This window comes from Nesoenas mayeri (assembly GCF_963082525.1).
Source record: "Nesoenas mayeri genome assembly, chromosome: 12".
Classification (NCBI taxonomy): Eukaryota; Metazoa; Chordata; class Aves; order Columbiformes; family Columbidae; genus Nesoenas; species Nesoenas mayeri.
This window is the reverse complement of record NC_137547.1, coordinates 9,585,922-9,608,776: the sequence shown is the minus strand read 5'-3', so window position 1 is coordinate 9,608,776 and position 22,855 is coordinate 9,585,922. Positions and strand designations below refer to the sequence as shown.

General features: G+C 61.6%; 1 protein-coding gene across 1 annotated transcript in view; it reads right to left on the bottom strand.

Annotated features, from left to right (window-relative positions):
* GSE1 (Gse1 coiled-coil protein) overlaps positions 1-22,855 on the bottom strand; it is a 99,504-nt gene that overhangs the window by 55,567 nt on the left and 21,082 nt on the right. The window contains exon 3 of the mRNA XM_080351996.1: positions 9,565-9,733. Within this exon, the coding sequence (XP_080208122.1) occupies positions 9,565-9,733 (169 nt within the window). The remainder of the gene's footprint in view (positions 1-9,564; positions 9,734-22,855) is intronic.

Below are 22,855 nucleotides of genomic sequence, written 5' to 3'. Positions count from 1 at the left end.
CCTTCTGCCACCACCGAGGGTGACAGGGACTGCAGGGACCCCCCTGCAGCTCCCCCCCGTCCCCTCCCCAGAACAATACCTATCCGCCGCTGTTTTGATGTGCAGCACAAAGCCGGGAGAGCTTTCCATGTAACATGATAAAAGCAAGTCCCCAGCCAGCACAATTATTTGATAATTCTCCCTTAACACCCATCAAATTAAAGCAATGTCCAAGGGCTGCCTGAAGTGGCACTGATAGGTATTAAACTTTAATGAGATTTAATGGCACTGCCCTACTTTTTAAGCGCTCGGGCCTACGTTTATGAACATTTAATTTCCCGGGCCCTGACCTCTTTTTTTTTTTTCTTTTTCTTCCTTTTTTTTTTTTATTTTATATATTCCCTTCCCCAGCAGCCCCCCTGCCCGCACAGCTGGTTTCTGTTAGTGCTGGCGAGCGGCCCCGACTTGGGATGCTCAGGATGCTCGGCTGGTCCCGAGCCCATGGAAATCTCCTGGGGTGAGATGTTGATTCTAGCAGGGAGCCGAGATGGAGCGGGGAGCCCAGGGAGGGAAGGAAAGAGGGGAGAGCGGGGGGTTAGATGTGATTCACCGGCAGCCAATGCGGCCAAATCTATGGAACAACTTAATTAATTTGCTCCCGGAATGAGATGACACCGCGGGTCGGACTGGTTTGAAGGTCCTTGCCCTGCTGCTGGATGGAATTCGGTTTGCAAGCGAGTTTAAGTGTAAAAACAAGCAGCTCCCTTGCTGTAAACCCACGGTGTCTGGGCAAATTTGGGGGGTGAGACACCCACCTCCCCAGGGACTGAACACAGCCCCTGATCCAGTTTGTTGCTGCCCTCTAGTGTGTACGGGACAGGCCAGACCCCACTGTCACTTGTCCCCCTGCTCACACATCCCCACGTGCAGGATACTGCGTCTCAAGTGGGGATAACTGCTGAGGTACTCAGAACCCAAAGAATCGGGGTACCAGGGAGCATCACTCCAACAGTCCAGCCCACCGGCTCCCCAAAACCCCACTAATGTGGCTGCGAGATCGGCACCAGGGTGCAAACCAGCACATCACCTCCTGCCTCGCAAAACAGCTCTGGTGGGATGCAGGATGCCGTGTTCCCCTCCCCACCAGGATGCAGGAAGGGCTGGGGTACCTGGGTCAGCATCAGCATCATCCAACAAGAGGGGGATGCAACCCGGATGTGCTCCATGGCATATGGGTTAGGGAAACTGAGGCACGCACCAGTGTGGCCAGTTTTTGTGCTGGGATTGCCCCTCTCCCACCTCCTCAAAGCCTCCCCAGCATCCACACCAACTGCAGGGAGAGCAGCCACAGGAATGCAAAGGGAGGGCAATAAAAGGGAGCGTTATCAAGCCCCAGCAGACCCGCCAGCCCAGCCCCGCGTCGAGGCAGGGAGGAGAACAGGAGGGAGGGAAAGGAGAAGAAAGGAAAAAAAAATCCACCCTTAACCCTGAGATCACTTATCATTCAGGCTGCATCACGCATCTTGAAAGTGCAGACACAAAAATGTAATGTCATAACATTCGCAGTTCAATAACCTTTGCTTCACGAGACGGCTTGAACTGTCAGAGGAGCTGGAAGGTAAATATTTCAGCGCGCAGGCACTGAATGCAAAGGCGTGGGGACGGGGGGGTCGGCCTCGGCTTCCCCAGCTCGCCTCGACACGTCCAAATATCCCCCGCCGTAAATCCCGGTCAGCGCTGGGGAAAGGCCGTGGCACAGATAAAATACGAGCAGATATAAAACCAGACACCTTTATTGTTCAGCAAAGTCTTCCAACAAGTTATGAACCCACAGCTTGACCCTAACCCATCATCTTGTTATACGGTGCAAACAAAGCTAGTGCCAGGAGCCAGTGCTGGGTGGGAAGGAGCAAAACCCGTCCTGCCTCCTCCACGGGGGATGTTTGGGTGCAATTTGTCCCCAAACATCCCTGCACCCCACATCTGCCATGCTTCTGCCTGGGGAAAGGCACCAGTTGTCCCTCAGGAGCAGACGCAATGTTAATCCCTTCCGATGAGCCAGGTTACAGCCGTGTAATATCCACTGTAGTTGGGGTTAAGAGGAGCAGGACCCCGGGAAATGCAGCACCTCACCATGGGGTTAATGGGGACGGTGGTGTCACCGTGCCGGGTGGGAGGAAGGAGATTGCACAGCCAGGGCGGGAGCAGCAGAAGCAACGGCTACATGGGGGTGGCAAAGAGGTTGCAGAGGGTATCGAGGCGAGCAGAGATAACCCCCAACGGGGAAAGTCCCCCAACCGCGCTGGAAAGGCGCTGGCAGCAGGGCTGTGTGTCCCTGGGAGATGCATGGCACTGCGGGTAGTCCCTGTACATCCAAGGGGACTGTGTGGTATAGAATCATGGAATCATTTTGGTTGGGAGAGACCCTCAAGATCATCGAGTCCAACCATTACCCCACCCCAGCACTAACTCATGTCCTTGAGAACCTCATCTCCACGTCTGTTCAACCCCTCCAGGGATGGTGACTCCAGCACTGCCCTGGACAGCCTGTGCCAATGCCCGATAGCCCTTTGGGGAAGAAATTGATCCCAAGATCCAACTTCAACCTCCCCTGGCACAACTTGAGGCTGTTTCCTCCAGTCCTGGTGCTTGTTCCTTGGGAGCAGAGCCCGATCCCCTCTGGCTCCAAGCTCCTTTCAGGCAGTTCAGAGATCAGAAGGTCTCCTTTCAGCTCCTGTTCTCCAGGCTGAACCCCCCAGGTCCCTCAGCTGCCCCCATCAGACCTGCTCTGCAGACCTCCGTGCACCCCGGGGCGCTGTGAGGCTTGGCACAGCATGGCAGACAGCAGCACCAAACAGCTCGCACGGCTTGTGCCTGGTACATGTTGCACAGATCCCCCCCAACAAACTCCAAGTGCGTGGCACAGCGTGGCGCAGCCGGGGACAACCGGAGACCCCTGCAGCAGCTGGGTTGGCTCTGCCAAGCCCGCCCATGGGGCTCCGCATCCCAGATGCTGGGGAGCAGCAGGGCCATGAAGCAAGAATGCTGTGGGGGGGACACAGCACCCCAACAGTGTAGAACCCCAAGTACAAGCTCTGGCATCACCGCTACACCCCAGCGGGGGGAGCGGGGAGGGCAGCAAAGGAGGCACAGCCGCAGCCAGGAACAGTTAAACGGTCCCCACCCGCACAGGGCATGTGGCAACAGGCACGGTCGCGCCCTCCCCAAAAAAACACCTGCTAATGCCGCGCTGGCACAGGGCAAGCGCCCGGGGCAGGCAGGAGCAGCGGCGGCGGCAGGGAGCACGCCAGGGCCCGCAGCAAGAAGCGGCATGTCTGCCGCTTGGCAGCACAACAGAGAGCAGGTGACAAGCGCGCCGGCGGTCGCTTTATTACAGGAAGCGAGCGTGCAAGCATCTGACGCCGCTCTGCCCCAAGAAAAAAAAAAAAAAGAAGAAAAACAACAAATCTTTGCTATTAACCCTCCCGCTGCAGGAGCTGGGGGGCCCCCGGATGCTGAAGGTGCAAACCGCACTGCAAAATACAGGGAGATCAGGTCGTGAGGTCCCACCACCCCGAAGGCATCACAGCCCAGCATCCCCTGTCGCACAGCGCTGCCAGGGCCCAGCAAAAAATCCCAAGGGAGTGAAAAATCCACATAAACATTTCTCCTCTGCAAACACTCCCCAAGACAACAAAATTAGCCGGCGCTGCCGCCCCTGCACTCGCTCCGGCCCGCTCCTCTGACACAGCAATTAGAGGCAGGCATTAATATTTAAATATTGCCAGCTCTGGAGAAGGGAAATCAAATAAAAACTCTGGCGTGCCGGCAGCGTGTCGAGCTCTGGCTCCATCGGCCTCAAACCCCGCGGGGTGCACGTCAGCAGGGGGGTGCAGGATCCACACCGTGGGGACACCAGGGCATCGATGACAAGGGGAGAGCCCCCTTTCTGGAGCAAATCAGTGTGAGAAACAGTGAGCAAGCAGCAAACAAGTGGCAAGTGAGCAGCAGGGATGCTCCTGCCAGCTCAGCGAGGCTGGGGGGGCTGCAAAGGGACCCCTGCCCCATGTTGGCCATGCTTTAGGGGGATATATGAGGCTCGCCGCTCTCTCCCAGCCCTAAATGCACCCACAGCACCCGCCTGCAAGGGCTGCAGAGTACTGGTTTGGGGGGCAGCCAGTCTGGCCCCCCCGACCCGGTCCCGCGGGTGCTAAGAGGCGGCGTCGGCACAGCAAAGAGGATTTACTGCTCAACGCAAGGGGCTTTAGCGGCAATAACTTTCCCTCCTCTTGACTTAAATGGATTTTAAACTTCAAAAAGGATAGCAGGGGCAGGCTGCCAAGCGGCCGCCCCTGAAGGGCCAACCCCGTGGGCGCTACGCCGGGTGCTGGAGGGGGAGAAGGGGGACTGCAAGCTGAGCCGGGGCTAACAGCCGGTGCAGATAAGGGCCAGAGGGGGCCATGCCACCCGTCCTTGCAGAAGGCCCCACGATAAGGCGGTTATCGGTGACGGGAGAGCTTCCTCCCGCGCCGCGGTGCAACCACCAGCAGGCAGCAGGGTGCCAGGGTTGGGGGGCGGGGAGACATGGGGCGGACCCATGGCCGAGCGGCCGGGGCAGCCGAGGCACAAGGCACAGCAAGGGCTAGTTCAAGGGCAATCCCGCTGGCAGCCCGCCCGGGTGGCCATGGCGTGCCAAGCTCCGTCCTGGTTGTCCCTTCCCGGATGAGAGCTGGGACTTGGTGGTGCTGCCCTGCAGAGCCCTGGCACCCAGACCCCCCCCAGGGACACCCACCACCCTGCAGATGGGTGATGGGCCTAACTCTGATAACCAGGGTTAGGGGCAGTGCCTGAGGGAGAGAAAGGAGCAGGAAAGAGAGGAGATTAAAAAGACCAACTCCTCCTTGAGCTGCCCCCCAATCTGGGTGGTGGCACATCAGGAAGCGATAAACTGTCCTGTGTCCCCCTCACGTCCCCCCGCCAAAGCCACTGTCTCGGCTGTAATGCTCCCTGCCCTGCAGCCAGCACACATACACACACCCCCCAACCCTCCCACCCAAAAAAGGCCCCAGGTGTGCACACTCATGCGTGCACACACAAACGCAGGCACACAAGGGCATGCACGCACACGCTCATGTGCACACACACGCGCTCGCACGCCCCGGCGTGCACCCAACAAAGCGGACGGGGAGCATGCTCCGCGCACACTGCTTGCACCAGCAGCTGCCCGTGGCACCCTTGGGTTGTGCAACACATGCACACACGTGTACACAAACACACACACACATTCCCAACCCTGCAGGAGCCGCTGCCCTTGGCCGGGCCAGCACTGCTACGCCGCCACTTGCCATTGTCACACCCAACACCTCCCCACCAGGTTACACGGAGACGCTGCCAAGCGCACACCCAGCGCGGCGCACGCTCACCCACAAACCACACGGGCTCACCCCTGCGCTCGCACGGGCCGGTGCGCACGCGCGCAGCGGCCTCGCAGGAAAAGGCTCTGCCTTCCCACTGCCTTTTCCCTCCATGAACTAACTCCTACTGTGGATCCTGTTCGTGGCCCCGGGGGCATCCCCATGGCACCCTGGCACCCACTGCAGCTCTGTCGGGATGCTCTGGTCCAAGGGGTTCAGTGCTCGGGGAGGAGGAGAGCCAGGCACTCGTCCTGCTGCTACAAGGGCTGGCAGTGGGCACTCACCTGGGGTTTGGCGATGGCAGCCGGGTACTGGCACTGGTTCCACCATGTAAAGCAGTTGCCAGGACGCAGCACAGCATAAAGGTGCGAGCGCGGCTGTGAGCATGGCGCGGTGAACCGCCAGGCCCCAGGGCGAAGGGCAAGGCAGGCAGGGGTGGAAGAGCCAGCATGAAGCAGAGCAATAAACACACGGGCAGACGATGAGTTGGGCAAGACGCCGGGACCGCAGCATCACCTCGATGTGGTGCCCGGGCTCCCCAGGTCAGGCTGCACACGTCCCCCCACAGCCCCAGTGGTCCAGAAAAATGGATAATACAAGAGTTGCCTGCAAGGGCAGAGCGGTGTTATAGGAAATTGAGGCACAGCCCCGCAGCAGCTCCCTGTGTGCTCAGCTCAGTAGAAATACAGATGGTGAGCCAAGAAGACATGACAAGGTCGGTACTGCCAGATGACCCCCAGCACAGCCCTGCGTGCCCTATGGGCCAGGCTCCCCACGTGCAAAGAGACCCAAATGTTTTCTGTGACAACATGGGACACAGGGACTAAGCACCCCAGCCAACACCAGACCCTGAGCCTGCAGCACCCAGTGGGTCCCATCTGCCCCCAATATCCCCCAGGAGATGCAGCAGCTGGAACCCCAACTCCAAGACAACCTCTGTCCCCCATGCCATGTGGTCTCCTAACTCCAGGGTGACCTCTGTCCCGCACACAGTGGGGTCCCTCAACCCCCGAGCAACCTCTGCCCCCAACACAACGGGGTCCCCCAAGCCCAGGGTGACCTCTGGCCACCAAACCATGGGGTCTCTCAACTCCAGGGTGACCTCTGTGGTCCTCACAACAGTGTCCCCCAAGGCCAGGGTGACCTCCATTCCTTAAATGACAGAGTCCCGCAGTCCATCCCCCGTGCCATGTGGTCCCCCAACTCCAAGACAACCTCCGTCCCCCACACCACGGAGACCCCTAACTCCAGGGCGACCTCCATCTCCCCAGCCATGGGGTCTCTCAACCTCAGGGCGATCTTTGTCCCCCATGCCATGAGGTTCCCCAAGCCCAGGGTGACCTCCATCCCCCAGCTTCAGAGTGACCTCAGTTCCCCACAACACAGCAACCCCCAACTCCAGGGCAACCTCTGTCCCCGACACCATGGGGTCTCCCAACCCCTGAGTGATCTTTGTCCCCCACGCCACAGAGTTCCGCAAGTCCTGGGTGACCTCTAGCCCAGGGTGATCTCTGTTGCCCCAGCCCCAGGGTGACCTCTGAGCCCCCCAACCACAGCAGAGGCAAAGGGGCTGAGAGAAGGGAATCTGCCCCATCCCAGCCCTCCAGCACGGAGGCAGCCCCTGTTCCCCCCCTTTCCACGGCGCTGGGAGGGGTTCGGGGGTTTTCTTGGCGGGGGGGGGCGGGTGCAGCACTCACCCGTCGGCCGCGTTGTCCAGCGGGGGCTGCGCTCCTCCATGGGGAGGGCGGTGAAGGGAGGGGAGCGGAGCGGAGCCGAGCTGAGCCTTCCCCCCGCCGCTTCCTGCTTCCCTCGGCGCCCGCCCGCCGCCCCGGGAGCCGCACGGCTGGAGCGTGACTCACCGGGGGCCGGGCCGGGCAGGGCAGCGCCCCGACAGGGGAGGGGGCCGGGCGGATGGCACCTTCCCCACCCCGGGGGAGGGAGGCACCGGAACGGGGGTCTGCTAGGAGGGATGCTGGGGAAGGCGGGGGGACCCCCACTATGGGGGTCGGGTGCAGCGGGGATGGGGGAACCCCCCTATGGGGGTCGTGATGCAGCATTGGGGAAGGTGCCCCCAAGAGTTAGGGTGATGGGGGGGTGACAGCCCTGAGACCAACGTACAGGACAATGCATTTGGGGGGGACGGAGGGAAGGCAAGGGGCGCCTATGGCTACGGCGTGGGGGACAGAGGTCACCCTGGGCTTGGGGAATCCTTTGGCACGGGGAACACAGGTCATCCTGGGGTTGAGAGACCCCATGGTGTGGGGGACAGAGGTTACCCTGGAGCTGCGGGTCCCCATGGTGGGGGGGACAAAGGCCACCCTGAGGCTAGGGGATGGAGGTCACCCTGGGCTTTGAGAACCCCATGGCATGGGGGACAGAGCTCACTCTGGAGCACCCCTTGCCTTCCCTCTGTCCCCACCAAATGCAGCACTGGGGGCAAGAGGTTGGGAGGTGGCACCCAGCCATTCGACCCCCACCCCAAAAGTGCTTGGACCTCTAAGCAGGCTCTGGGAATTTGGAAATACCAGCGCAACGAGCGGGGTGGGGCTCAGCCCACTCGCAAATGGAAGAAGTTACAGACCCAACCCACCCACCTGAACCCCATCTCAGCTCACCCTCGCCTCTGCTTCCCCTCCATCCTTCTCCTCCTCCTCCTCTTCCTCCAGTGGGCCCCAGCGCCTGCCCCACCACTGCTGCCCGCAGCCTGCTCGCCGGCACCACCAGCGCTTCCCCCCCTCTCCGTCTCCCTTTTCCCGTTCTATTTTAAATTTTTATTGCATTCTTTTTAAAGAATACAGAGGAACAAATGCCCTTATCAGCAATTCTCACAAGGTATAAAGAGCCGCTTTTATCTCCTTGCCTTTACTAATCTAGAGTGAGCCAATGCCTGTTAATTTTTTAATTTTCCTAGTGAATGCATTTGTGGCTTTGTCAGCATCCATCCGCACACGCAACGCTCTCCGCGTCCCAGCCCGGTGACCCTGGCCAGCTGAGCGGTGGCAAGCACGGCTCATGGTTTTGCAACCGCAAGAGAGTTTCATGCGCCAGAAAGTCCCATGTGTCACACGAGGCTCACCGAGGCACCCTGGGACGCGCCACCAGCTGGGAAACCCTGAGATGTGGCAGTACCCTTGGGGACGCCAGCCACTGGAGCAGGTCTCCATCCTCAGCATGGGGACAGATTACCGTGCCAATTCAGCCAGATGTTACCCGCTCTGGCCGAGGTCCCCATGGGGGCACAGGGGGGGTTTGCCCCCGTCCCCCCTGGGGAAGGGAGGGCAGGCACAGGCTGCCCGCACACCGGGGCTGGGAGCGCCGGCCGCGGCGCACAGATGAGATGTGGCAGGCGTGTAACAAGCCATTAGTCACTGTCACCTTTGCCCGGCAGCCACTGGCAGGGTAATAAATCCCAAGCTGACTCCAGCGAGCCCGTTCCAGGCCACGGCTCCCAGCTTGCCTCCACGCCGCTGCCGGCTGGGCTGTGAGCAGCTTGCAAATGCCTCCTGACCCCCCCGGGGGACACGGTGCCTTGCAGGGTCCCAAACCAGGGCCAAATCCCCACAGGGCTGATTGATGGCCGACATGGGCCACTGCATTGCAGGGAAGTGCCCTTTCCGGGGGACTTGGGGAGGTCACAAACACCCTCCTTGCGTGGCAAAAGCAGTGCTGCCTGCACCATTTCCCTGCCCTCACCGGCTCCCTGCCCGCTGCACCTTGCGGTTCCTGGCTCTTCCCAGCCCAGCGCCAGGAACCAGCACCGGCAGATCAAAGCAGCCTAGCGTGGCATGGCACAGCGCGGCACGGCGCACCCGCCGGGAACGGCTGGCAAACAAACCGGTCCAGGGAGGCGGCAGGCGGGAAGCACGCGTGATACCTCTCCCAAAAATGCTGCTGCTCCTGATGGACAGGGCGGCTGAGTCCCAGGAGCCGCGGCACAGCCCAGCCCCGGGGGCCGCCCCCAGCTCCCTGGCACAGCCAGCCTAACACCGCGGCTCTCCCCGGCGCCCACGGCTTGACTCACGGTCCCAGAGACGACGGGCAGGTACTGGGGTGCCATCGGGGTCAGCTCCCCGGTGGGGCTGTGGGTTTCAGAGCCCCAAACCGCTGGGCGCAAGCCTTTGCTGGGAGACGCAAACCACACACCATCCCTGATCCCTCCAGCATCACCTACTTGTGGCTCCAGCGTCTGTGCTTTCCACATCCAATGCCGATGTCCGGGAGCTGACGTCCGGGGCTGTGCCGCTGCCCGTCCCCAGGCTCTCCCCCGCGCTGGCTGCTCGGTGCCGGGGCTCACCGGCCACAGGCTTGTTGGCAGCTGTCTCAACAGATGAAGAGGATGCCTGGAAGAGAAGCAGGACAGAAACTCAGTACTTTTCCCTTCCCCAGCCCAAGCAGAGCATCGCCGGCACTGGAGGGGACCCTAGGGGGGGCAGGGGCGCACAGACACAGGATGCTTTTGTTTTCCTGCCGGCCGGTGCACGTGGCGGGCGCGGGGAGCTGCACGCCAGCCCACGCCGCGGGGCTACAGCTGGATCCGGCCGATGGCTCCCGGCACGGCCAGACAAGAAAGGCTGGAGCCGGGGGGGGAGAGGACATGAATCAAAGCGGCGTCCCCCGGCTCGCCGGCGGCAGCTGGCCGGTTAGGCAGCTCCCGATTACTCAACCGGGCAGTGTTTACCCGAGATCAACAACCCCCGTGTCGCCTTCCCTGCAGGGCAGGTGAGGAAAATGTGCCGCAAGGATGGGGACAGCATTGCCGCTGCTTCTTGCTCAGTTTGGGGATTGTCCCACCTCACTGAGCCCCAGTGTCGCCGTGGCCCCGTGTTTGTTGTAGCTGTCACCCCCTAGGCATACAGCTTGGGCTGTCGCCGCTTCTGTTTATCTTCAATAAAGTGACAGCCAGTGATGCCGCGTGCATCCCAGCACCACCACACTGCTCCAGGACAGACACATGGACAACCCGGCCTCAGCTCCGTGTGGATCCCCAGGATGCTACAGCCACCCCAGGCACAGCGGGATGCGGGTGACCTCCCCTACTGCCGTAGGGGACACCCATAGGGGACGCCCCACTCTTGATTTTGGGACGTTAGGGCCAGGGTTGCAGCACAGAGAGGATTTTATGTTGATCCTGTTTTCCTCAGGATTAGTCCTATAAATGGTAAGAGTTGAAGCGAGATGGATGGTAGGTGAATTTTTTGCCGGGAAGCCCTCAGATTCAATCAGCCACGCACACGAGCAGACGTATAAATTTACCGTTTACTTCCTGGAAAGGTTTAATTTATGGAATCCATATGGCAGCATCACACAACCACGAGCACTCGGCACATCCCATGAGTCCTCAAGTGCCACCACATACCGGCTCCAACTGGTGGGGTGGCACCGGCTGCCCCGACGACAGCAAGATGCTCTTCTCTTCCCCAATGATTAACAGAAGGTGACTTTCACAGCAGGCAGGGGACATCCCCAAAAACTTGGTGAGGGGTCCCTGGAGATGACAGGGACATCTCCCTGTGGTCCTGGGGGATACGCTGTGATATCACTACTCCTCCTGGGGTGATGCCACCGGTACCGGCAGGTAGCAATTCCCCCACCTGTGGGCACGGGAAAGGCCTGGGGTGCACTCTGATACCCAGAGCAACTAATCATTAATTAACATTAATCACCCCCCCGTCATGCATCACAGAAGCATTGAGCAAAATGCAGCCAGGGAGCAGTGGGTCGGGGTCATAAAGGTGGATTTTGGCAGTGATTGGAGCCCCACAGTACCCCTGATCCCAACCCACCAGCCCCACATGGGTGCTGGCTCCTACCCCCTCTATTTTCCTGCCAGAGGATGCCGAGATACAAAAGCACCAGAGTCGGGTTCTACCTGCCCAAGGGGCAGCTGAAATGCATCCCCTCCTTTGCTGGCTGTGCCCCCCGGGACCCCCCAGGCAGCAGGCGGAGCGGCACGGAGCACCGTCCGCCTCCCTGCTTTAACTTCACCCGGCGCTATCTGTCAGCAAATCATCCCCGGTTACACAGATAAGAAATAATTGATGCAAAGGAGCCATCTGTTTGCGAACACGGAATATCTGCTCAATTAGGAGGGATCTGTCCACCCAGATAAAGCATAGTGGCAGCCCCTTGGAGGTGTGGGGGGGGAAACCTTCCTCCCCGACCACGTCCTCAAAGACTCATCCCCAATTAGAGGCGAGTGGGTTGATCTGGGTGCTAATTTGCTAAGCAGCACCCCAAGGTGCTCAGGCAGAGGTGGGGAGAGATGGGTGCTCTGCCACTGAGCACCAAAATTCGAGGGGAGGGCTGGCAGCCCCCCCCAGATCCCACTGGTGTGATGCTGAGCCCAACCCACAGCTCCCACTCCAGTAAGGAGTGTGGGGAGATGCACAGAGAGGGGAGCAGCCAACAGGGCTGAGCTGAGGCTGGCCCGCTCATTGCATGAGTGGCTCTGCAGAAACGCACCGAGGGAGCCTGCACAAGGACAGATGGACAGTGGGACTTGGGGACAAGGCTGCAACAGCTCACAGCATGCACCAGCTGTGCACAGCCCTGGCAGGGACCAGGGCCATGGTCCCCAGGGAAGGGTCCAGGTCCAAGATAGCAAGGTGACATCAATGTGATATCACTATGTGATGCTATTAACATGGGGAAAATTGAGCCAGCAGGCAGGTGAGGGCTGCAGGCCAGGGGAGATGGGCAGGGATGACAGAGTAGCTCCACAGGTGACAAAAGCAAGGAGATAAGGGTCCAACCAGAGACAGCATAGACAGTCCCACGACACGGTGATTCCCTGAACCCCCCCAGTGTGGCATCTGCATCCATCCCCCACAGCGAGTCCTTGGTATGAAGACACGGAGTGCTCAGGCCAGGTGAAAACACAGTCGCTGGCCTCGAGGGACAGGCAAGGAGAGGCACGGCCAGACCCCGTGTCACCTGTGTCCCCCACCATCGGTGTGGCAGCACCATGATGCCCAGGGCAGGCAGCTTCACAGCCAGGGGGACACGGTGGTGGCAGGGAGCGGTGTCCCCACATCCATCCCTCCTCACCAAGGACACATTCCTTCTGCTCCGTCAGAGGGATAAATACCTGCCAACCTGCCACGGCACCCAGCTCACCCCCTGGCTTGGGGATGGAGGTGACGGAGCAGGAAAGCAAAGGGCCGTGGCAACTCTCCAGTGAGGGATCTGGCACGCAGGCGGCTGTGCCAGCACATTTCCCGTGCCTGCGGGACACCAAAAAACACAGCTTCCGTGTTCCACCCTCCCTGTGCCTCATCCGTACCAGGGTGGGCTGCAATGATGCCGCCCACAAGGATGCCACGGGCACGGCCAAACCCCCCAACCCTGGCAGCATCACATCCGCACATCCCAACCTCCACCCCCCTGGGTGGCAGCACCCTGGAAAACCCCAGCGCTGCTGGCAGTGGGGCTGTCACCGGGGGTGGATGTGGTCATGGCGTGTCACCTCTTGGCTGGCATCACCCCATCACACCAGCCACCGGTTTTGGCAAAACCTGCACATAAGCTCAAGGGCTGAGGTGAGGAGGAGGCTCAGGATGGAGGGGCCTCATCCTGCACCTCCTGGGGGATGCAGAGATCCAGCTGTGGAAGGAAGAGCCTCAGCACTTGGGGAGCAGTGTTCCCCCACACGCAGCTGGTGGGGTTTTGCAGTGTTTTGGGCTGTGGTGAGTGGGCTCTCCCCAGGCAGCCTTTGCCTTTGAGGCCACTGAGTCCCCTGGCTCATGCTGGGACTTTATGGTCACCACCACAGACACAGCCCCTGCCACATGTTCACACTCCTCCTCCTCTTCCTCCCAGCAGCCTGCAAACACAGGGTTCTCCCCCAAAAACGGGCTGTGCCCAGAGACCTGGCACAGTGGGGTCCCCACAAGTGGGACAGCATGGCACCTCGCGGGTCCCTGCAGGAGGGGCAGTGGCTGGGTCTCTGCATCCCCACCACGTTTCAAGTTTCTCAGCCCTGTTTGCTAGTGGAAAGTTGGAACCTGCAATTACAGCTGTGCTAACCCCTCATTAGAAAAGGGGAAAGGGGGCAGAATAAAAAAATAGGAAAAAAACAAAAGGCACAAGGTACCGTTAACCCTTCCCAAGCTGGAGATGCACCCAACCAGGGGGACCCTCCAGTAAATTAATATGTCTGTAGGGACACCGCATGCCAGGGATCAGCCCACCCCCGCAGCTGTGGGCATCACTGCCCACCTGGATCCCCTCCCCAGGTCCCGTGGGTGAAGCCGGGGGTGCCGCAGCACAACCCAGCCCTCCGGCGGCGCCCGCGTGGGCACGGCGGCTGCGCCGGAGCCGTTTGTCACGGCGAGGCTGCGGTTCCCGCTGGCTCTCCAGCAGCGACACCGTGACGCCTGCCGCAGGAGCCCACACAATATGTTCACACTCATCTCGCAGCTGCCCCCAGACAGCCCGAGGTGCCGTGCTCCTCCCCGGCGTGGGGGCTACAGCACAACGGCACAGCCGGGCAGGGACTGGCAGCAGGGCAGGCAGGGATGGATGGAGGGGACAGGGACAGGCAGCGCGGAGACTTGACACCACATAGGGACATGACACTGGAAATGTCACCGGGCGGGGATGCGCCAGCACCCTCCCCCCATGCCCCAGCACCCTGACCCAGGGGTCAGGCTGTGCCACAAGCAAGGGGACCCTGACCCCTGTGTCACCACAGCGTCCCCTGCACCACGCCAGGGAAGCGGGTTTGCGACCCCCCCACTTCACTGCTGCTTTTGGGGTGGCTGCATCTCCCCCCTCATGCCCCAACCCTGGGAAGCAGTGGGTCCCCCGCGTCCCCCTTTCAGCCACTCCCCCCCACACTGGTGACACCATCTCACCCACAGTGGCTCTGACAGCCAGCTAACGAGCTGCAGGCAGCAATTTGGGTTATATATAGCCCCAAAGTGACTGCATATAATTGCTCCAGCACACACCAGCCACAGGGTCCGGGTGCTGGGCACAGAGGGACAGGGCAGGTGGCACATGCTCTGTCCCCCCTCTGCCTTCACCCTGTGTGACCCACTGGGGCTCCCGAGGCTGGCAGGGTGTGAGCATCGCCCCATCCCACAGCAGCCCCAGGAAGCTGGGCTGTTCTCACCAGCTTTGTGCCGGGCCGTAAGCGGCTTTGGCTAAAGCTGCCAGCCCAGCTCGTCCCAGCCGGGGGCTCTAAGGAGCTTTTTTCTCCTCTAATTAAGGGGTTTTGGCCGAGGGCTGCGGGGTGCAGCACCCGGCACCCCCTCACCGCAGCCCAGGGGGTCCGGCCAGCTGCTCCAGCAGCCCCGGGAGAGATGGAGGGAGGGATGTGGTTCTGCTGCCACCCCCCTCCCTTTGTGGCAGTCCCGTCCCCCCGCAGCAGCTGCCAGGCGAGGCGGCGGGCGCGCAGATGCGGCCGGGAAGGGGGAGGTTGGTGGCAGTGATGATGCTGGGGGTCCCCCCACAGCGGTTCCCCACGCCGGCGGGGTGATAGGCGGACTCCGCTCGCAGCCACCGGCAGGGAGGGGGGAGCCAGAGCCAAAATTGTTTGCCAGCTTCCTCGAGACAGCACAATGGAGGGCGCGCAGGCGGATTCGGGGTCAGGGGTGAGAGCAGCAATAAGTGGTTTATGCCTTTTGTGAAGAGGCTGAACTGACAGCTCGCTGGATTAACAAAGACGTCCTCTGTTCCCGGGCAGGTCATGTGGAAAGCACTGCGCCGACCCCTGTCACTTCTTTTTTTTGCAAGAACAGACATTTGTTCGCCAGCGAATGGGGAGGTGATGGAGGGGGAGGCGGGGGGCACGCAGCCGCTCGCTCCCGGCTTCCCTCGAGCTCCGCCGGGGCTCAGGGTGTGGGGACCGGCGGCTGCTCGCTGCTTCGGCAGCCCTGGCCACACTGCGTCCCCCTCCCGTGCCTCAGTTTCCCCAGGCTGCGGGAAGAGCCACGGCTGGTAGCCTGAGGCCCTGGGAGATGCCAGCATCTCCACCACCCACCCAGGCAGTGCTGGGTCCCGCAGCATCTGCTTCCACACCAGGAGTCACCAGCACTCAGCACCCTGTCACCCCAGTCCCCAGGACAGGACCCACACCCTGCTCAGTGTCAGAGCAGCAACCACCCCACTGTGGGGAAATGCAGCTCTTGCTTAGGTCTACCGGTCCCTGCCAGGCTAGGAAATGTTCCCTCCACCTTGATTTCAAGCCAGGGAAACTGAGGCAGGGGAAGATGTGAACATTCCATCCATGTAGAGACAGCAGGGCCAGCAGCAGCACCTCTGCTCCTGGCACCGCAAGGGGAGCTGGCCCTGGAGGGACAACCAGCCCTCTCAGATCCACAAGGGTTTCCCCAAAGCTGTGCAGCACAGTGCCCACACTGTCATCATTAGACTCCAGAGTGGACAGCTGAAACGGTGACATTGCACCCTGACACCACCACCGTGGTGGAGCAGTGACCGTTCTGGCTGTCCCTGCAGCTCACTCTGCCACCAACACCACAGCCCCAGCCCTGTTCCACCACTGCCTGCGTCCCCCGGGGCCCCAGTCCAGAAACAGGGGGGTGCAGCTCACCCCAGGGTCCTGAGCCATCCCCTGTGTCCCCTGTCCCCATCTGAGGGACACCTTGGCCCTAGAAGCCAGCATAGCACCCAGCTCACCCACCTCCAGAGACACAGGTCGGTCTGCAGCCACCGTCCCCTCTGCACCCTAAACACCTGTGTCACCTCCCTGCCACACTACATACCAGCCACAGGGAGAGGTGGCTGCTCCAAGGGGCTTTTTACTCTGGAAAATCCCACCCGCCCCACATCAGCTCATGTTTTCGGGGCATTCCCACATGTGCAAAGCCCCACGATATGCTCAGGGGTAAACTGAGGCAGAGAGGAGCAGCTGGGGCAGCGCAAGGCTCTGCTAGGGGATAGCACCATGTGAGGGGACCCACCCGGGCAAGCCCATCCAACTCAAGGTGGGACACATCACGGTAACGGCACCCACAGCAAAATCCCTCATCCTCCTCAGCATGACCAAGCAATCAACTTGCGACACGGTGGCATTGAAGCCTCAGTGTCCCCCCACCGTGTCCCCCTTCTTTATCCAGCTGGGCAGCTTAGCGAGCCAGTTCTCAGCTCCTGCCTGCCATCTAAAGACGGACTTACTGCCAGGTCCGGCGCTTCGTTAAGCCGCAGATTAAACGCACACCATCTGCAAGGGGAAACTTTAATGCAGGATAATACCTGCGGCACATACTCCACCGTGTCACCGCACGCCCCAGGCATGCCAGGAGGGTGGGCACGAAGCCCCTGGGTGGCACAATGTCCCTTAGCAGTGCCATGCTCCTCAGCGGGAATTTCAAGCACTTTGCACGTGCGAGCAGTACCCAGGCTGGATGTCCCCATCCGTCACAGCCCCTGGCCAGCTCGTGTTCCCCCTGGGGCAGCCACCCCCAGGAAGGGGACACCCAGGTCCTTGGGACAGTCCAATCACTGCCCCACCTCGTTAATTACTTCACATGATTACAAGTCTCTTCATCAGGACTGGAGACTAAACCCTGCAGCCAGATGTATTCCCCCATAGTCCTCCTCCCCCAGGCAACAACATGGAGGGGGGACACTACCCTGTCCCCATTTTTAGGAGCAAATCCTACCTCTCCAAGCCCACAAAGGTGGCCCAGGTGCCTTCTGCCCCCCCGCCCAGAAAAGTGAAGCCCCCAGGGATGCCCGGGCCAGTAGCATCACCAGGGCATAGCGGGGACAATGGGTCACTCTCACTCAGGCTGTCCCTACCAGTGGAGGGGACACAGCTAGGCTGAGTGTCCCACAAAGGCAAGAGGGATGCTTCTTGGCAGAGCATTGGGATGTTGGAGGAAGAGGACAGCGCACCCCAAAGGTGGGGTGGAGGTGATGGGGCAGCCGACTGCCAACTCAGCACACGGATGAATTACACCAGATTACAGGTCCCTGCTCAGGTCAGCGGGGAAAGGAGCCAAGGAGGCTCTTTCTGCCTCCCAGGCTGCTCCTGCCGGAGAATTTACGGCCAGGTCTGTGACGGGCTGAGTAATTAGTGTCAGGAGGGAAATGGCTGAATCAGCACCAAGCAACCGGCATCAAGGGACTGATCTGGAGGAGGGGAGATCACGCAGCATCCCATATCTGACCCCATCCTCCAGGACCAGCTCTGGTCCAACATCTCCAAGTTGATCCCTTGAGGTGACACTTTGGGAATGCTCCAGCAAACAAACAGCTCTGGGATGCAGCTATGGGCAAGCAAAAGCCTCCCCCCATCCCGCTTGTTTAAACACGAGCATTGCTCTGGCCATCCCTTCGTGGCCTGGAGAGAGATGCCGCATCCATGGGATGTTGGAACCACAGGATGCTCAAGGAGCCACCCAGCCATGCCTGGGCAGCCCTCAAGTCCCCGTGGCTGCCATCGATTTCCCAGGATGGGGAATGGCAGAGCTGGCTCCCCGGCAGCGCCGGCCTGATTACAGCCATTTCCCTGCCCGTTCCCCCTCCCCGCTGTCTGCCTCCTGCCTCCGTCTGCTGCCTGGTTTTACGAGGGCCATTTCCAAGAGGTCGCTGGAAATAGATTTTTATCACCTCGTGATAAATATCGTTTACGGTGACATTACTGCTGGGAGCAGCCACGCGGAGGAGGGAGGAGAGGCGGGCAGGCGGACGCCCGCTTGCAGCCCCCAGCTGCACGGGGCACTGGCCCGGGCCCTTCTCGTCCCTGTCCCCGTCCCCACAGGTTCGGACGGCACCAAACCCCGACACCATCCATCTATCCGAGTGGTACGAACAGAGGGAGCCACATCATTAGCCCCGCGCACCATTAAGCACTTAAAAAGCCATAGGAACAAGCCGGGCCATTAGCTGACAAGCGAGCTGGGAGGGGAAGGATATGCAGCAGTGTTGGGGGAGCTGAGTGCGTGCTGGGGGATCTCACCATCCCACATGCCACAGGGTGCCCACAAACCCCCTAGGAGAGATGCTCTGGTCCCCCAAGAGCTCCAGTGTGCCTGGGAAGGGTGGGGACAACAGCCCTCTCCTAGGATGGAAAATCAGGGGATTTCACTCTGACACATCGCTTCTACAGGAGTGAAGCCACTGGGCACCTTTCCAGAGGGACTTTTTGGCAGGGCAGGGAGAACCAGCTCCCTGCATGTCCCCTCTGAGCCTGTCCCAGCCAGGGGCAGAGCTGATATAGAGAAAAGCCACTACGGGGTTGAGAACTGCAAACTCGTGACAGCCATGGCACCGGCCCCAGGTGTCGCAACCCTGCACAGAGGCGATGCAGAGGGGTCCTGCCCCGGCCAAGCCCGCAGGCAGGACGGCTGCCAAGCCGTGCCCACAGGCAGCTGCCGCTGGAAAAGGGCATGGCGGCGGGCAGGGGGCCAAGGCCAACCCTCTGCCCACGCCAGCCCCGCCACACACAGCGCTGGCCACCCCCAGGAGGGGAACAATCGCCCCTTTCAGCAGCACCAAAGGGAGGGTGTCACCTGCAGGGACAGAGCCACAGTCCCCAGGGTGCCCCTGTGCAGGATGGCTCTGGAAAAACGGGGTGAAGAGCAGCCGTGGTGCTGGCAACACACAGCAAAAAGCAACCCTCGCCTGCCGGCAGTGTGCAACAGCGCCAGTCCATGCTGAGAATCCTGTTTTCTCTCCCCAGCCCTGGCACCAGTTCCTTCAGGCAAGCTGCCTCCTGCCCCACTGCCTCAGTTTCCCCAGCACCCAGGCACTGGCAGGGATGCCGAGGGCAGGGGTTGTGCAGCCACGGGGGGAGCCCAGCCCCATGTTCCGGCTGCTTCTTGCGACACGCGGTGCAAATTTGGCAAGCGGCCCTGTGGCGTGGGGCCGGGAGGGAGGGAGCAGGGCTTTGTATGGGGACAGGCCCTGGCGAGACAGCAGCAGCAGCCACCTGCCGCGAGCCACCGCGGCGGTACAGCCCCTCCTCTGCTCCCCATGCCCAGCGGGTAGAAAACAACCCCAAGAAAGGAAAGCCTGGTCACCCCAGCAGCACAGGGGCAGCCAGCCCCACAGGGAAGGACATGGGGCACTAGTGGAGCTGTGTCCACCCTGTCCCCAACTCCACAACAACAGGGATGTCACCCTGCAGCAGGGACGCGTGCATGGGTCAGCTAGCATCGCTGCCGTGCCATCGCCCCAGCTGAGGTTGTGCCAACAGCCAGCACTGTCCTCAGGTGCCACATCCCACCCCAGGGCATGCGACTCCCAAGACCACAGCATCCCCTTGCACCACTGGGGCTGAGTGGTCCCTCATTCGCCCCCAAGGACCCCCACAGCAGGCAGCGCGCCCGGGCTGCCTCCTGCGAGCATGAAAGGGGGTTTGTTCACCTGGCGAGCGGCTCAGTGTCCCTGGGGCTGGCCCCTGCCACCACCTCGTGTTTCCCAGCACGCAGGAACCAGCCCGTCCTGGCAGGGCCACCTCCCCGGCGGTCGCAGTGACCTTATGCGTCACTGCAGGGAGAGCCTGTGTGCTGCCGCCAGCCCAGCGCTTGGCCCAGCACACAGCTCCTGTGGCCAAGGCTTGGCACCCACCCTGCCCGCCCGCGGCTTTAACCGCGCAGCCGCCCTCCTTGCTGCCGGGCTGGGGCAGCAGCTGTAGAAGATGCAGACAGACAGACAAGACCACAGACTCCTGTGTGCACTGCCCTGAGACCTGCGGTGGTTTGGGCATCCCCTGCCCGCCTCAGGACCCCGCAAAGCCCAGGTGCGAGAGGCGGGGGCAGCTCCACAGGGATGCTGCCAGGTGCTGCCTGCTCCCACGGACCCCCCGCCACAAGTATCCCTTGGGGACAGATGGCTCTAACCTCAGCACCCCAGGGTCAGAGTGGGGGAAGATTTGCCCCCCATCATCCACAAACAGAGACACTCACGCTGCCAGGGAGGCAGAGGGCACGTGGACCAAACCCCTCCAACCCCTCCCAAGCACTGCTGTGCCCCCAAAAAGCCAAACCAGCCCCCCACCAAGGATAAGCACATGTGCTGCAGCCCCTCAGTTAGATTTTCCCTCCCCGTTCACCCCCAGAGAGCTACATACGGGGGTGCAGAAAGACCATTTAATCTTTAAAAAAAAAAATAAAAAATAAAAAGCTGCACCAGCGGATGGAGCCCAGCCCAACAGCCTGGCAGCGCGGCACAAAGTTTGCAGCAAGTTGCACAAAGCACCCCCCCGGGACACTCACAGCAAGTCAGGGTGCCGCCGGGGTCCCACCGCTGAGCCCCCCACCCCATATGCTCATACACACCCGAACCACGAGCAACCCCACGGCCACCCCTTCAACCTCGCGTCTCCCCCCTACCTAGAGACTCCACCCCACCTTGGGGACCCCTCGCAGCTGGGGCGGGGAGCACACAACAAGTCCGGGGGGTGGTTACATCCCCCGGCACCACCCCGCTCCTCCCGCAAGGGCTGGCGCGATGCCCCCACCCCTCGGCATGGTTGGGGGGGGACGGGGACAGGGACAGGCAGCCGCCTGCCCCCCACGTACCTGCGCGGCGGTGGCGGGTGCGGGCAGGAGCGGTGACCGGTGACCCCCGCGCTGCCGGCAGCGCGCGGGAGGAGGCAGCGCCGCGCACACGCGCGATCGAATCCCGGAGCTGCCGGCGAGAGGCGGATGGGGGGTGGGGGGGACGGACGGATGGGGGACACGGTAGCGACGGGGGCTGAGGGGGTCACAGAAATTAATAACCGAGAAAAAGGCACTTACCCCCTCCCCGGGGCTCGCCACCGTGCCGCGGGGGTGGCTGGAGGGTGGCGCTGGGGAGGATGGGGGGGATCAAAGGCTGGCGGGGAGAGAGCGGGGGTGTGTGTGTGGGGGGGTCTCGCCAGCCCCCGCTGCCTGCCACAACAAAGAGCCAGACACAACAAAAGCAGCATATGGCCAGAGCCGCGCGGGGCTGTAAATTAAACATAAAGGGAAGATTAGATAATTAATGAGCGCTCCTGGGCCGGCCCCGGGGGGAGGGGGCTGCCTGCTGCGGGAAGCCCTTCGCCCCTCGCCCAACCCCGATGGGGAGGGGGGATACGACAGCCTCGGGGGGGCACCTGTTGGGAGGGGAGGATGGGCAGCGGCCGGATCCAGCCTCGCCAGCTGCTCCGGGGCACAGCCCCGCCGGACCGCCAGCGCCTAAGAGGATTAACGGGGGCACACCTCCCCCGGGAAACACGCCTGAAGCTGCAGGGCTGGGGAGAGGGGGGTAGAAATGTCACCCCTTCACCCCCTCGTGGGGTCCCACCTCCGTCTCAACCCTGAGCAGGGGGCACCCAGCATCCCCGGGGAGGTGGGCAGGCATCCCGGCTTCCCACCGCCACGAAGCAGGGGGCCCGCGGCCACACACGGAGCCGGTGCACGGAGGCACGGCTCAGTACGCCCCCCCCACGCGCGGATGTGTGCGTGTGCGTGTCCCACGCAGGCAAAGCGGCTCCTGCGCTGCCAGACGCACAGACCCTTTTACAATGCCCAAAACCCATCCTGCTTGGCAGGAGGGGAAACTGAGGCCAGCAGCTCAGATGTGCATTGGGCTTGTCCCCAAAGAGCCCTGGGACATCACTGCTGGCATCTCCCAGCAGGCTGACTCCCCCTGGGCAGGCGTGAGGATGTGGGGTACCCCAGGAAGGGGGTGCCAGAAACCCCCATCAGGCTCAGCCGGGCCAGGGGAAAGAGTTAATCCCATTATTGGCAGGCTCACAGATGGCGACTGCACCGATTCCCCAGCTTAGCAGATTTAAAAGATAAGGCAGGAGGGAGGGAAGAAGGCAGGGGGATCCTACCACCCCTTCTAAACACACAGCAGGGGCAGCCATAAACACCTCCCTGCTAGCCACGGCAGCCTGTGGGCACCCATGGATGCTGCCCTGCTCCCCATGGGCACCGCACAGCACGTCCACGGTGCCGGAGGGTGAAGAGCAGGCAGGATGCGGCCAGTGCACACCAAACCCTTTGCAAACAAAAAATCCATCCATCCTGCCCTACAAGGGGTGGCAGGCAACACAGGGGACTTGGGGACAGCCAGGCTGTCCCCACGCTGAACTCACCCCCCGCCCTGCTTCTCTGGGAGGTCAGGGGCCAGGTCCTGCTTCCCTGGTTTGGGGATATTTAAGCAGCTGCTCCCAGCACTTGGGAGGTGGCACCAGTGGCTGGGGCTGGAGCCTGAAATTAGGGAGTGTGGGAAAAGACTGGTGGGAGGCCAGGGACAGAGATGCTGGAGCATCCCAGAGCAGAGAGAGGACAACTGAAAAGGGACGGATGGAGGAATGGAAGGATGCATGGATCAACGGCTGGACAGGAGCCAACCGCTCCACATGTCTACATCCCCAGCGTGTACCCACGAGACTCTACCCGAGCAGCACCATCCCCACCATGAGCTCAGCAGGGCTCAGAAACCGTCACCTCGCAGCCGTTTCCCACCACAGCCCCCGCCCCGCGCCGATAACCCCAGCGCAGCTGCCAGGTCCC